This window comes from Atta colombica, unplaced genomic scaffold (genome assembly GCF_001594045.1).
Source record: "Atta colombica isolate Treedump-2 unplaced genomic scaffold, Acol1.0 scaffold78, whole genome shotgun sequence".
Classification (NCBI taxonomy): Eukaryota; Metazoa; Arthropoda; class Insecta; order Hymenoptera; family Formicidae; genus Atta; species Atta colombica.
In genome coordinates, this window is record NW_017259570.1 from 617,748 (window position 1) to 632,988 (window position 15,241).

A 15,241-nucleotide genomic window follows, 5' to 3' on the forward strand; every position below is an offset into this window, starting at 1 on the left:
GTATTTTTAACTCTTATGTGATTTTGAATACACTCGCCCCAGCCAAACCACCCATGATTTCAGTTCGCGCTAAAATATGAATGCATAAGTTGCATGAATTGCCTCAGCTCAAGAGGTGAAGCAGTTCATGCGGTCTCATGCACCGGAAGAGGCGGAGTCATTCAATTGACGGTAGGTTGAATCATGCATGCAGCGAGTGTGCATGAAGAGAAACGGAATGCAATCCCATGTGGTCTCGTTAAAAATGATTTGAAATGTTTGATGGAACAATTAGAATAAAGAATTTTACGAACTGATCAATTAAAAAACGCTTCAAAGCGTTTGCAACATCGCCTGATCATACCCTAGAGGTGCACAAGATGCATTTCACACAGGGAGTGCGTTCCGATTTATGTACAAAGCGCGTGCAATATTGAAATGCATACTGATGTGCAATGCTTCGAAATCGTTCCATTTTTTTCAATGCGCGTATAACATTCATGAAGCGCTTGTAAATTCAGAACGGTTTCCTATGCAAGCTGTGGGCTGAGTAGACTGCATTGGTAATGTTAAAAATGGTTCAAACGATTGCGATTCATTGATTAGTTACAAAAATACAGAAAGATACAAATATATATTTTTTTAACTTTTAAGGAGTGATTTAAGAATACAAAATATAAATAATAAGGTAGTAAATTGTCTCCAAATTTATCGTTAATATGATTTAGAATAATCTATAATTTTTATCGTAAATATGATTTATCATAAATATGATTTAGAATAATCTATAATTTTTTTATAATTTTATTATTATGTTGAAATATCACTCAAACATTTCAAATTATAAAAATATTGTATTAAGAATTAAAAATATTTTTACAAATTATATTAATACATTACAATATTATACAATAATATAATAATATATGTATATAATATTATATTATTTTATAACACATTTTTAATTTTTAGTTAAAAATATTTAATATAATAACGAAACATAACATTAGACTTTGAAAAGATTGACTTTTAATTTTAAATTTAAAAACTCGTAATTTATTAAGATAAAATTAATTAATTATAATATAAAATAAACAACTTTCAAGGCTTCAAGTTATTCTTTCTCTCATAATATAATATTTGTTTTTCTTTTTATTAGGTGTAGTAAAAAGAAATCCATTATTTTTCCATTCAATTTCATGCAAAAATAATGGATTTCTTTTTACTACATCTAATATAAGAATTCTTAGAAAGATTCTCGATCCATTTAAAAATCACAGTATCACGAATTCGTTCTGAATTACACATGAAGCGCATGGACTGCATGAATGCATATACATCAACCTCAAGTCAAAAGAGAAGTAGCGCTGGGAGGAATACTAATGCATGGTCTATAATGGGCAGTAACAGTAATGGATTAAGAGAGTAGGCGTAAAAATCGACCAATCATAGTTGAATGTGAGAAAAATAATTGCCTATGATGATTGATTTCTACGCCTATTCCTTAATCAACTACTGTTACTGCCCATTGTAGATCATGTATAAGAATTCAGTATGATTAATACAATCTGGGGAATTAGTAGCACTTTCGAAACACTTTCGAAGCGCGCAATAGCTAATTTGGAATGACTTTCTGTGCAGTCTACGCGTTTCATGCGAAATTCGGAACGCACTTTAAGTTTTATTGAAAATTAATTTAAAGAACGTATTACAAAATGTCATTTCATATATAAGTACAATAAGAATAATAAAATAATAATGTATAATTACATATATAATGTATACAATTGCACATAATTACACATCGTTTTCTGTATTTCAGTTAATCCTATTATTGGCATAGTTTGTCTCCATATTAACAAAACAACTAAGGATTTTATCATAGAGGCAACAACATAGAATGTACAAATATATAGTTTCTTTGAAGATTTCGATTTCTACAAGTAAAATTGGAAATGACCGGGTAGAAAAAGAAGAAGAAGAAGAAGAAGAAGAAGAAATATACAGTTTTCCAAAAAGAATGTAGAAACCCTGTAATAATTTTTATAAAGTAAAGATGTTGGAAAATTTCGAAATACGTTTCGATATTCCAAAAAAGTTACTTTTATGTATGCTTATTAACCATCACTCACAGGTGCATGAAGACGAGAGAGATGATCGTGGATAATACCAAGTAATGCTAAATATATGAAATTTTCACTTTTAGCTGTTATTTTGAATTATTAGTAGAGATTTAAAATTGTTAGCATCTTGATCGCCATTAAAAAGCTTTTCAAATAAGGTTCCAAATACGGCTTTTAATGATATTTAAAATTTTCATCACATCTTCCGTCCTCGCACACCTAGGAGAAGTTAATCAGCACTCATGCAAAAGATAGCTTTTTATGGAGCATCGTCGTGTTTCACCGTTTTCTAGTATTCTCTTTTTTTACAGAATTTCCATATCCTTGGAAAACCCTGTATATGCGTACAAATATGTTAACAGGAAACTTAAATATGTTTTAGAGGAAACACAAATATGTTTCTTCTAAAGGAAAAAAAGGAGATACATGTAGAGATTACCAGAAAATCTAAAATTAAGAAAAATTTAATATAATTATCTCAGAGCGTCCATAAACTAATTACAGATCTGGAACTATGGTCAAAGTCTCGCTGCAAATGCTTTGAAAAGGTTGATAGTCCAATTAGAAGAAAGAATTTTACAAATTGACCAATTAAAAAATGCTTCAAAACATCGCGTTAACCTTACCCTATTTGCCACTTCTAGTTTTGACGATATATATGTATAATACAGAAAGTAAATTAACCATTCTTTACATTATTTACATTCTGTACATTCTTCAGTACGATCAGCATATTTTTTAAAACATATTTCCTGCAGCCTGTTGCATTAAAAGTTTCTAAAAAGGAAAATCGCATTTTGATTAATATCGAACGAAAAATATTTTTTCTTCAAAAAAAAAAAGTATATCAGTGCGACATTCTCTTTACCTTGATTGGCGGGAGAGCATCTATTAATTGCAAGCCCAGACTTCTACTAAGAACAATGGGTGCCGCGGTGTGTTGATAGAACCGATGAAGTCCATCGATGGCGAGCATCATCGGTATATTGTGACGTTGCCTCACCGTCTCGTATGTCCGCAAATAGAACATATCATTGAGATGACTGCCGTTCACGTTGGCCTCGGCGAGGATTTGCGTCAGATCTACCACGTCGCCAAAACCTAGATTTACACCTTGACCTGCCAAAGGATGAACTCGATGTGCAGCATCCCTTTAAAATACGCGTAGAATATTAAAAAAAAATAAACTATACATAATTAAAATCTCAATATACAAATTTTAGTTTGAAGACAAATTATGCAGTTGGACAAAATTTTCTTACCCGATCAACACCGCGCCTGACTGAGCATAAGATGAGGCATGACCAAAACCTAAGGGAAATGCTGCCCGCGATCCCTCGACAATTGCTTCCACGGAGGGTGGCATTTGCTTGAATAATGCATTGGTCTTTAAGGCAAGTCTTGTAAGTAACCAGTGGAATCCTTGCATCCCACTTTCGACGATACTGCTCTTCGGATAAATTCGCCACAGCGCCTCATTTATTCTGTCGACAAATTCTTCCTCCGAGATTTTCAATAATTCCTTTGCTTTCTCTTTCGTGACGGACCATACGAGTGAACTGAGAGAATCTGTCAGCTATTAGAGAACAATAATATGTAGAAATAATTAATTTAATTAATTAATTTACTTTATTGCAAAGCTCTATAAAAAGACTATGTTAACAGAGTAATAGACATAAGATACAATAGATTATAGTAGCTTGCAAATGGTATCAACAAAACTACTGTTACAAAGTTTACCAACAATAAAAAACCAGGATTAAGACAAAGATGCAATGAGTGGCGAAGCAATAGTTACAATCACACATACACACACACACACACACACACACACACACACACACACACACACACACACACACACACACACACACACACACACACACCCGTTACATCAGCCCGCTTAAAAACTATGAGTGATCCGATGAAGCGTGAGGCAGCGGAACGAAAGGAAAATAGAGAGGGAGAGGTTTTTATTGATACAGGAAGAGAATTTAAATTTGATCGAGGTATAGAAGAAAGCGAAACTTAGTGGAACGATGTATAGGGAAGAATAAATAATCTTGATATCTGATGATAAAGGGGTTAATAATGAAATGAAGTTCAAAGTTCAACTGAAGGAGGCATCGCAGATATAGAAGAGTACTGGAGCGAAGAAGAGAAAATACGAAGCACAGATGGTATATAAAACGTTGCCACATCCTAAATCAGCCAGAACTCTAATAATACGTATATATATGGTCATATTTATGGATGCAATAGGAGAAGCGGAGGCAAGAATTTTGGATACGCTATACTCGATTTAGCAGTTACATTAAGAATTGGAATGTAAACGACATCGGCGTAATCAAATAAAGAAATAACGAGAAATTGAAAAAAGAGAAGTTTTTAAGAGTAGGAAAAGATGTGATGAAAGAGATAAAGAAAACGTAGACGGGCGTAAGCAGCTTCACATTTGACAATCACGTATGACTCGAATGTGAAGAGTCACATGGATAGAATCTTAATAGAGGAGGAGCGAGAAATTGGAACGGAGTTAAGAGCAATATCGAAGGATTGAATACGCGATAATAATATTGAGGAATCGACAATTAGCAAGGATGATTTAGAAAAATTTAGATGCAGCGCATTATTAGTGAATCATTCGACAATAGATTTTAGATCATTATTTAAAGCAGAACAGGCTGCTCCAGCATCAATGTGTGAAAGGATTTGAGAAGAATTACATCATCTGCATACATAAAGAGCTCGGAGGATAGAGAAATTTAGACAAATTAGACAAATTAGAGACAAAAATACTAAAAAGAAAGAACCTAGAATCCTGGAGTACATCAGAAAGAACAGCGAGGAAAAGAGAAAAGAGGAAAAGAATTATATATGAGAATTTGCTGCGTAAGATTTGTAAGGAAGGAACAGATTAGCAGATTAGAAATAGTAATATAGTAGAAATAGTAATATAAAATGATATTGAATCGATCTATTAATTTTCTTTTTGTCTTCAAATTTGTTCAATTAAATTAAATTACTTAAAATGTCTGACTTGAGATGTCAAACATTGTATATTCATTTTCTAAATCTATTAATTATTCTTGAAATTATTCTAAATGACGAGCATAACACAGAGAATAACGTCACATTTCATTTGATTTGGTTATATTTCCATGATATTTTCCAGGCATTAGGAGTATTTTGGACTTTGACGTTGTTCACGCAAAGAAATGAATTAATAGAAATACGAAAACTGACAAGTTACCGGAAGCATTGCGATGGGTCCCGTTGGAAGAAATCTTTGCCAAGCAATGACGTTCTCCGTAGGCTGAAATCGATTAACAACATATGTTACAACTCAACAGTTCATAGATATCTTCTTAAACGTGAGAAACAATTGTGTCATTTGTTTGTTTTATGTACGATCTTACATATTTTCGATAGAATTACCTCAGACAGCTTGACAGTCGCAACGATGCCCAATTGATTGTATTGCCAGTTGAGATAAATCACACCCATTGCCTTCCTCACCAAGGAGTTAACGCCATCGGCACCCACCTGGAACGCATCAAAACACTTTATTTATTCTGGCTCCTTGTGCTTGACGGTAATAACATTTTAAAAGTAAAATTATAAGCGTTGTTATAAGGGGAATTATTGAATTAAGACGAAGATAGTGCGAATAATTGGCGCGTTGCGATAATCAAGCGTGCTGAAAATTTACAAGCATGTACGAAAATAACGTCAGTTCTGTTTCAGATTTCAGCGGAGATCATCAAAGATTATCTGCGCAGGATGATTAACGTCTTATTAATTTTCCATCATAAATGCTACTTCGTTTATTATTATAAATCTGCAAACATGTCCGCAAAAAATATTATTTACATTTTGATATACTTAATAATACAAAATATTTCAGAAAGTCGCATTCATAAAACTTCACAATTATTTAAAAACAAATTATAATGTTAGTTGTTCCATCACCACAAAAAATAATATATTATATATTTTTTATATTATATATTTATTTTCTTCAATCTGCTTATATTTTCTTTATTTTTTTTGTAAATTGAAATAATTGCAAGACGTCTGTAATCGTCATTTGTGTTAAATTATAATAAAGAAGCTGTTAAAATATACTCTCTCAAATCTTAATTAAAAATTAATTGTAAGAAAAAGAAAATATGTATCAGAATAATAATTTTTAAATGATATTGCTTGACATCGACTGAATTCTGCTGAAAGTATTTACAGTCATGAAATGACTGGAATTAATTGATAATACAATCATTTCCGGCATCGTGCTGAGAAAGAATGATAGAGAAGGAGTTTGCGGTCGGGAATTTTTTTCTTTTCCTTTTTTGTCATTGAAACATGCCGGATTTACGCAAGGAGCGAGGGAGAGCCGTGAGAGATTAATAGAAGCTAAATATATAACACTGTTTTATAAACACATGTGGGTATCCTGAGATATACAGAGATCCGGAATAGTCGAATAAGTGTTCAGTATTAGTGAGTGAGAGTTAGAGTTGAGAGACGATGAAGGCGCATTGAGAAAACTATCCATTCTACAATGTCAAAACGATTGCTCATCAAACGACTGATCTAATGAGATTTTTTACTGATATTTATATTAATTATCTTGTTAATACTTATTTAATTGAGAACATCATCGATCTAGCCGTGATAAATGTATCATTGTATGCATGGAAATGCATGTGCTGTTATCATTGCGCCACAATGAATGACACTTAGTTAAAGACAAGAAACTTTCCATTCTTTATACGCTACATGTTGTGATTACATTAACAAAATGTCTATAGTAATCATTCATGTAGAGTTAGACAAATTTCTTTAAGAATCTAAAGAAAGACATGATTATGTCGATTCTTGGTAAGAAAAAGTTTTTTGAAAGACTCTCCGGCAGTCATTTGACGCGAGAGGCGCCGAGAATAGAAGCTACCAATAATGGAATGCCGTCTGTTGTAATCAGCAATAAGGTCAGTGAAAAAAATGTAATCGATGATTTTCCGATGTTTTTCTTAACGTTCGTGTGCCGAATTTAGGAAGAACTCGACGATATTTGGATGAGTGAGATTGACAGTGGCAGTATCTCCTCCGAGAATGGTTCGGATTCTGTCACCTGTCACATATCAACGCCGATGACGCAGGAGCAACTCTGGAGCAAAGAGGAAGTCGAAATAGCGCTATCGAATCTTCCAGGGGGCGAAGCTGCTCTTTCCCTGATCCCTACTCTTCAAAATGATACTCTGCAAAAGGTTTTGGAGGAATTCCAATGCTTGACTCTCAATGAAATTATGGACTGTAATCATCGAAAGATCACACTGCCTACGTTTGCGAACGGGTAATGGCAATAATAGTTGCACATCTACAGTTCAACCTTACAGCGAGGTAAAAGTGAAAAATAAGAACAAGCTTATCCGGGTTTTCAGGTTTATGCGAAAGGCTTTACTAGATAGCGAAAATGGAGCAGCGGCTGCCGCGACTCCGGGTCAGTTACTTGCAGGATGGCCAGACACATGTCTGTTGATTTCTTGCTGGTTAGGTCACGTGGAGATTGCCAAGGCTTTGCTAGACAAAGGTGCGCCAGTTTCTACAAGTGACTGCGATGGAAGGTATATATGTATATAAAACTATAATTTGCGATAGACAGAATCACTATCCAGAATCATGTTATCTATTATGTATCTCGAAAGTTATGTATCTCGAAAGTCTGATTCCATCACAGCGAATTACAAGATATCTCTAATTAATTAGAGCCTCCAACTAACCCTCAAAAACTTTATATCTTAGAACACCATTGCATCTGGCAGCTTGTGCCACATCCGTAAAACTCGTGGAGGAGTTACTGAAGCACGGTGCTGATCCGTGCAAATGGGATCTCGGAAAGAAATGCACCCCGTTACATTGTGCTGCAGCGGCTAGTTGCGTCGCTACCGTCAAATCCCTGATTAAATCGGGTGCAAATGTAGACGCCGGATTATCCGGCAAAAGCCCGCTTCATTATGCCGTGTTAAACAACGCTGGAGATTGTGTCGAGACTCTACTACAAGCAGGTGCTTGTCCCAATAATCCACAGGTGCTCCTTTATTACGATCAACTCAAACATGAATTTGGTGGGGAAGTGATGCTTAAACAGAAATCTTTTAAGAGAAATTTGATCTGATAAGTTGAAATTTGATAATATATGCAGAAAGTAACATCTCATAAAATCTTTAACGTCGATTATGGATCAGATATTATTTTTTCACCAAATTAATGCATCTCTTCGAGATTCAAGTGAAGATTTCTTCAGTGAATTAATATGATTTATTGACAGGTTTACACAGAGACACCTTTGCACGTGGCGACTAGTTTAGGCAATGTGCGTTGCACTAAATTACTATTGAATCATGGAGCGGATGTGAGAGTGCAACTGGGAATCGCGAGATCGACACCTCTGCATCTGGCAGCCGAAGAAGGGAGCGTGGAGTGTACTAAGCTGTTGCTGAATGCCGGTGCGGCCTGGGAAGCAAAGAACTCGCGCGGTCAGACGGCGATGCATCTTGCAGCACTTGCTCAATCTATAGAAACGTTAGATGTATTAATAAATGCCGGTGCGAAAGTCAACGAGGAGGACGACGATGGGCGAACTCCTCTACATGCTGCAGTTGCAAAAGCCTTGAGGAGCGGTGAACTGGTCAAGACTTTGATACAAGTAGTTCGCTCATATATTATACTTCAGAAATAGTCACCTGGGATGTTTTTATATCCCAGCAATGAAATATTATAATATATTATTTTGTCTAGATATAATGGATATTGTAATATATTTTCTTTCTAATTTTTTTTTAATAACTATTCTCTACGAATTTAACACTCTAGGTGATCGTTCACGTTTAAAAAAAAATCAGGTGACTATTTTCAGGTTGAGAAAAATTTTTCTAACAACACAGAGAGATACAATCCTATTTTTTTTTTCCTTTAAAGGCAGGCGCTTTGGTCAACAAGGCGGACAAATTTGGTTACACGCCATTGCACATCGCGGCCTTGAACGAGAGCTCGCCCACGGTGATGTTGTTACTGTCGAAGGGCGCCGATATGACGGCGCGCACCAAGGGCGGCATTACAGCTCTTAACTTTATTATACGTCGCACTCCAGATGTATTACCACTCTTTGTAGCACGTTTCGATCAGGCGATTTCGCTGCACGATCATGAACTGGGCGACGTAGACTGCGAGTTGCGACTGGACTTTCGGCCGTTGGTGCCAGGCGGTCGTGGTGAGACGGATCTAATGCTTTGTCTGGTAGAAGTTGGTCAGGGTCACGTGCTGAAGCATCCGTTGTGTGAAAGTTTCCTTTATCTCAAGTGGCTGCGTATCCGCAAGTTCTTCTTGCTCAGCCTGATGTTTCACTCGATCTTCGTTGCCCTCTTCACTGGTTACGTTGGAGCAACGTATCTCTGGCACGTGAAACGGCTCAGCAATGTTCTTCTCTGGCCAGTATTGGGTTTCACCTGTATGCTTGCAGGCAAGGAATTTTTTCAAATCGCTCATGGTATCTACTGCTATGCCAAACGCTGGGAGAATTGGCTGCAGTGGAGCGTGATCATGGCATCCGGCATTATCCTGATTCCGTCAGCCTATACTTGGCAGCATCACGTTGCCGCTCTGGGTGTCTTATTGGTCTGGATCGAGTTAATGATAGTGGTCGGTCGCTTTCCTATGTTCGGCATCTATGTACAGATGTTCACTCAAGTGTCCATCAACTTCTTCAAGTTTCTCGCAGCCTACATTTGCCTCATAGTCGGCTTCTCCCTTGGCTTTAGCGTGCTACACAAGAACTACAAGTCCTTCGCTGATCCATTGGTCAGTCTACTCAAGACGATGATCATGATGTCAGGCGAGCTCGAGTTCGAGGATGTCTTTTTCGACGAAAAAGCACCGCTCCAATATCCTGGTACAGCCCACTTGATGCTTCTCAGCTTCGTTATTCTAGTGACAGTGATCCTGACGAATCTGATGGTTGGTCTAGCCGTATCGGATATTCAAGAACTGCGCAGATGCGCTGGCCTTGATAGATTAGTGCGCCGTGCCGAGTTAGTGGCTCATCTCGAAAATATGCTATTCTCCAAACTTCTGGATCGGGCTCCAGCATGGAGTATAATACAGGCATGCAGGAGAGGCGCTTTGCTATTACATCCACCGTATCATTGCGCCTTACACATTCGACCGAATGATCCACGTGAAAAACGTTTACCGCGAGATCTCATCCGGGCAACATATCGTTTGGTCAGTGAGAGGAAAACGCGGCGGACAACATACAGAGGCAGTGTGCCACCGTTACTACGAAATGTGAATGCCATGGATTCGAGTCACACAAGGCTCAGTAGAATGTACAGCAACGAGAGCAACCAGCAGCAGCTAAATGAGCTGGCAGCCGAATTGAAGAGATGCTCATACAACATCAGCACTAGGCTGGACAGTTTAACCAACAAAGTGGAAAATATTGCTAAGGACTTGGACATGTCGCCTAACTAAGCTACATTCATCATTCAAGTCTCTGTATATTTTATTTTTATTGTTCACCGAATATTAAACAAGGATAAAATGATACACGGAACCATTCGGATGGTGTTTTGCAAATATACCTCTATTGTCTCATTAAATATTTTAAAATGTTTAAAACAATTAATGAAAAGATCATAAGAATAAGTGTCTCAAAAAGAAAATATGAACTTAAGATAAAAGAGACATAAATTGTAAAAGGCCTCTAACAATGACAATAAAAATATGAATGTAACAAATCACATATTTTCGATCATGATACACAATCTACACACACACACACACACACACACACACACACACACACCACACACACACACACACACACACCACACACACACACACACACACACACATACACGCACATACTTCGCAATTTATATACAGTTAACTTAGTGCTCACCAGTAATCTAGTCCTGTACTGCTCTCCAGACTGCAGCTGTATAGTAACGAATTCCATTCCCGTCTTCAGAAGTTTCACATTGGCGACTTTAGAATTGTAAATTAAAGTAACATTTTCTTTCTCAGAAAGCTGTTTGTTGATCGCGTGCAATAACAGGTCATTCTCAATTATATAGGCCAATTCTTTGCACGACAAATCCTCGTTGAATGTTATCATAGCATCGGAACATGCCTCCCATACCTATTAAAAAATTATATATAAATATATCATAGAAATTAATTTTATAAACCAGAAGAAATTTAATAATATACTAACAAGTAAGAAAAAATAGAAAGATCTTATTTAATCTAAGTTAGAATTTATAAGACCAAAAATTTTATGTATATAAATCAGTGCATAGTTTATAGAACTGATGTATGTATATAAATTCATATTAAAATATTATTAAGCATTAGATTATCAAGATCTAAATCAAATGAGATCAGACTCAATAAGGCATTTTCCTTACTTAATTGTATTTACATACCAGTCTAATGTCACTTGCTTGCTTAATAATATAATTAATTCTTAAATAGCAAAACAGGAATTTAAAGGACTGGCTACCTGCAGTTTTCGTACTGGAGAATATCGGACTGCCTCTATATGTTTCCATGCTCCTATGCTGGATAATAAAGTACGGGTTTGTTGATTCACTGCGACAACTCGATTGGAGTATTTTTCCTGGGGTGTGTATTCCTGTTTAGGATTATTTTCTAAAAGTAAGATCTTCTTGTTTGCCAATCTCCGATTGTTCGCTGAAATTAAACATATATTTGTGAAACATGCTTCACATATTATAAATGTAGACAATATAATAAAGCTAAGAAGAACAGATTATGCATTTTGACAGAAATATATTCAAAGTTTTTTGTCTCACAAAATATTCTAATTCAATAATTGCAACTCAATTAAACGCTAATGTCAATTTTGATATATGTAATATTTATACGTTTTATAGTATATTATACATTTTATAGTAAATTATTTTATTTTATTATTTTATTTTATTAATCAATAAAAAATGTTTTTAAGAACAAAGTTAAATCGTCAAAAATTTCATCAGTAAAAATTTTATCAGTTAAAAATGTAATAAAATAATTCTTGAGAAATCTTCAATTAAAAAGAAAAATAGCTTAAGAAATTTTATGATAAATAATATAATCATTAAATATTTAATTTTATACTTAATTCATTCCCACATCTTATTTTTAAATATTAAAAACGTCTTAAATAATTTTTTAAGTTTCCAAATAGATGTTTTCCTTTATCGAATATCTTATTTACAAATAATAGTGCTGATAAAAAGCTAACCTATAGCGCACGCCAACGTCGTACCGACCATGCCGCCTCCGGCGATGACGATATCATAGATCTTTTCATTTTCCGCAGTGGTTGAGTAGCTCTTCTTCGAGATCACGGTCGCGCTGGGGATGACACGTTCGCAATTCCGCGACAACGACGCGAGGACGAGCCGACACGTTACTACCCTGATAGTCGCCATTTTACACTGACAATGAGTGCAACAGCGCGCGACTCGATTAACAGGAATGAGAAAAGAGCAAATAAAAAGTTTTCTGTTTTTTGCAAAACAGGCTGATCATGTGGTATCATTTAGCTTTATCACATGGTAATAAGATTAATCGCAATTTTTTTTACATTTATCCATACGAAGTGAAGAAGATACAAAGAATGATTTGCATGAACTTGTATACATATCCAGAGAAAAAAATTATAGTTAATTTTAATAAATATTTAGTTCAATACTGCCAACTAAACATTTACTTACAGTAAGTAAATATTTGTTCAATAAAAAAAAAAGATTGTTAAATCAAATTAACATTTCTTGTATCAAATACATATATTTTTATATTTAATAAATATTTAGTTGGCAGTATTCAACTAAATATTTATTAAAATTGACTATATTTTTTTTTCAGTGTCGAAATGTATTTTCGAGAGATAAATGCCTATATTCATGCTTCAGAGATTAAAAATTTCGATTTCAAAGAGGATTAAAAAACTTCGATCTACAGCTAATTTCTTCTTAATTAAAGATAATTAATTTTAAATTAAGAGAATTAAACTTCTCACTTTTAGTTTTTAATTAGAAAATCTAAATCACAAAAAAATCCTGATTTATGCTTAAAATATTGCTGCGCTAAATATAATATAATTTTAAAATAGGATTGAGATGGCAGATGTCACATATTATTATTACCAGAAAAAAATAGATTCTAATTATTCTCTTTGAATAAGCATTATATGTTATACAAGCTTTTCTCTCTGCATAATCGCAGAGATTTGAGCATATATAAATTTTTCTGGGTCATCAAAATTTCATCGTTTACTCGAACGATGTTCACGCTTGAAGGAATCAATGATTTCGCAGACATAATCATTTTCCACGTACGTTCGGCGGTAACATTCACGTTCAAACGAATCGATTGGATTGTTTTGCGCGCCATTTAATTCCGTAGAATTGGTTGCAGGGCGTTAGCACTTCCTCACGAGCTTCACCATGGCGACGGCGACGCCAGGTCGGCGACGCCAGGTCGCATTGATCCCTCGTAGCAGGTACAGTAACGGCCGTCGAAGTTGCCAGTACATTGTTTGTATCCCAGTGTTGGAATCAGGATTTAGTCACAAACCAGCTTCTTAGAACGACCTGGACGACTCGTATTTGGCTGATTGCTCAGAGGAGTGATTAGTCACAAGAAACTCCACGAAGAATCTGGTGGAATATTCTAAGAAAGAGTCGGCAAAATATCTCAATTTTAATGACGATTAGAATAAAATAAAAAACACATTTGTAGGTAGAGCTTAAGATTTTAAGATAAATATATGTATATTAATCGTGTTATCCTGAATGATTTGAAATTTTATGGAAATTTTAACAAAGTCGCAGCTGTAATCAATTTAAAGATTTAACTGTTTGGTAATTAGGAAAGTTAGTTTGCTCTACTGTCCTCTTTATCTTATATTTTAATGTTTGCTGTATTCAGTTATTAGTAATTTTTCCTGTGTATGTCATATATATCTGTGTATGTCATATATATTATGTACAATTAACTTATGCTGTAATTATAGACAGTAGTTGTACGATTGTCTATTGTAATTATCTTTAATTGTGCCTTATAACTGTGCCTTTGATAATATCTAAACTTCACTACATATTTTAAATTTCATTTTAATTTATTTAATTAAAAACTACTTTTTTCATCATTAAATTGTGAAAAAAACGGATACGTTAGAAATTATGAAATATTTATTATATTAAGTGTGGGAAAAAGTTCGTGACATTTTTCCCGTTAGATGGCATTAAAAAAACGCCACGAACTTTTTCCCACACCTAATATTTAATAAAAAAAGTTTTTTATTTAATCTACCAATATTTACATATCTTGTAACAGTAAATTCATTAATATTTAAAATTTATTTTATCATATTATTTGTTATGTTAACTATACGTTACATAATATTTCGTAATAAATCAGTGAACCATGACGGAGCACAGAGGCACCTCCTTTTTCCACTCGTGCGTGAAAATGCCGATAGATCCTTGTAGCCGACAACCAACTCCTTCTTACGAACGTCCTCGACTGTCATCCGCCAGCCGAAGATCAGAAAAAGTGAAAAAAATTAACTTTGTCGAGGGTGAACCGACTGCCGTCGAGAATTCGGGGTCGTCAAGTCCACGCGACACATTGGAAAATCTTCTAGAGTTCCTGAAGAGCATACCAGATTATGGACAAGTGCATCATTTGTCGAACGAGCAATTCAAGCAAAAGGTCGAATATTTAAGAAGGAAGCAGCGGCTGCTCCTGCAGAATCTGAGAAACTCGCTGGATGACACAGAGGAGCCGTCATCGCGTTTGTCAATTACGAGAAATGAGAACTCAAAGTCAAAGGACGATAAATCGAACATCGTTGATGATCTCAAGTTGAATGGGAAGAAATGCTATCTCGAAGAGTCGAGAATCAGCAGCCCAATATTGTTTCCATCTGGAAATTTTGCTGGTCTCGCCGAGGATCAAGATCTACTGACGTATAGGTGATAATTTATAAGTTGTCAAGCGATGAGAGAGTGAGAGAGAGAGAGAGAGAGAGAGAGAGAGAGAGAGAGAGAGAGAGAGAGAGAGAG

The 15,241-nt window shown here is 35.2% G+C and overlaps 3 protein-coding genes across 3 annotated transcripts in view; 2 read left to right on the forward strand and 1 right to left on the reverse strand.

Annotated features, from left to right (window-relative positions):
• Positions 1 to 1,822: 1,822 nt before the first annotated feature.
• Positions 1,823 to 12,601, reverse strand: LOC108692579 (ubiquinone biosynthesis monooxygenase COQ6, mitochondrial). The gene is made up of 8 exons (XM_018200894.1): positions 12,412 to 12,601; positions 11,665 to 11,855; positions 11,062 to 11,301; positions 5,541 to 5,648; positions 5,356 to 5,418; positions 3,365 to 3,678; positions 2,971 to 3,253; positions 1,823 to 2,879 (listed from the first exon to the last, which is right to left on the reverse strand). The coding sequence occupies exons 1-8, from the start codon at positions 12,599 to 12,601 to the stop codon at positions 2,841 to 2,843; spliced, it is 1,428 nt and encodes a 475-aa protein (XP_018056383.1). The 3' UTR covers positions 1,823 to 2,840.
• On the forward strand, positions 6,325 to 10,708 carry LOC108692672 (transient receptor potential channel pyrexia-like). Its single transcript, XM_018201035.1, has 5 exons — positions 6,325 to 7,455; positions 7,544 to 7,726; positions 7,905 to 8,190; positions 8,431 to 8,808; positions 9,081 to 10,708. Exons 1-5 carry the CDS (start codon positions 7,178 to 7,180, stop codon positions 10,629 to 10,631), a joined length of 2,676 nt encoding a protein of 891 aa, XP_018056524.1. The 5' UTR covers positions 6,325 to 7,177; the 3' UTR covers positions 10,632 to 10,708.
• A 1,999-nt stretch (positions 12,602 to 14,600) lies between the features above and the next one.
• LOC108692580 (protein FAM161A) overlaps positions 14,601 to 15,241 on the forward strand; it is a 4,044-nt gene continuing 3,403 nt past the window's right edge. Inside the window, 1 exon segment of the mRNA XM_018200895.1 lies at positions 14,601 to 15,154. Within this exon segment, the coding sequence (XP_018056384.1) occupies positions 14,601 to 15,154 (554 nt within the window).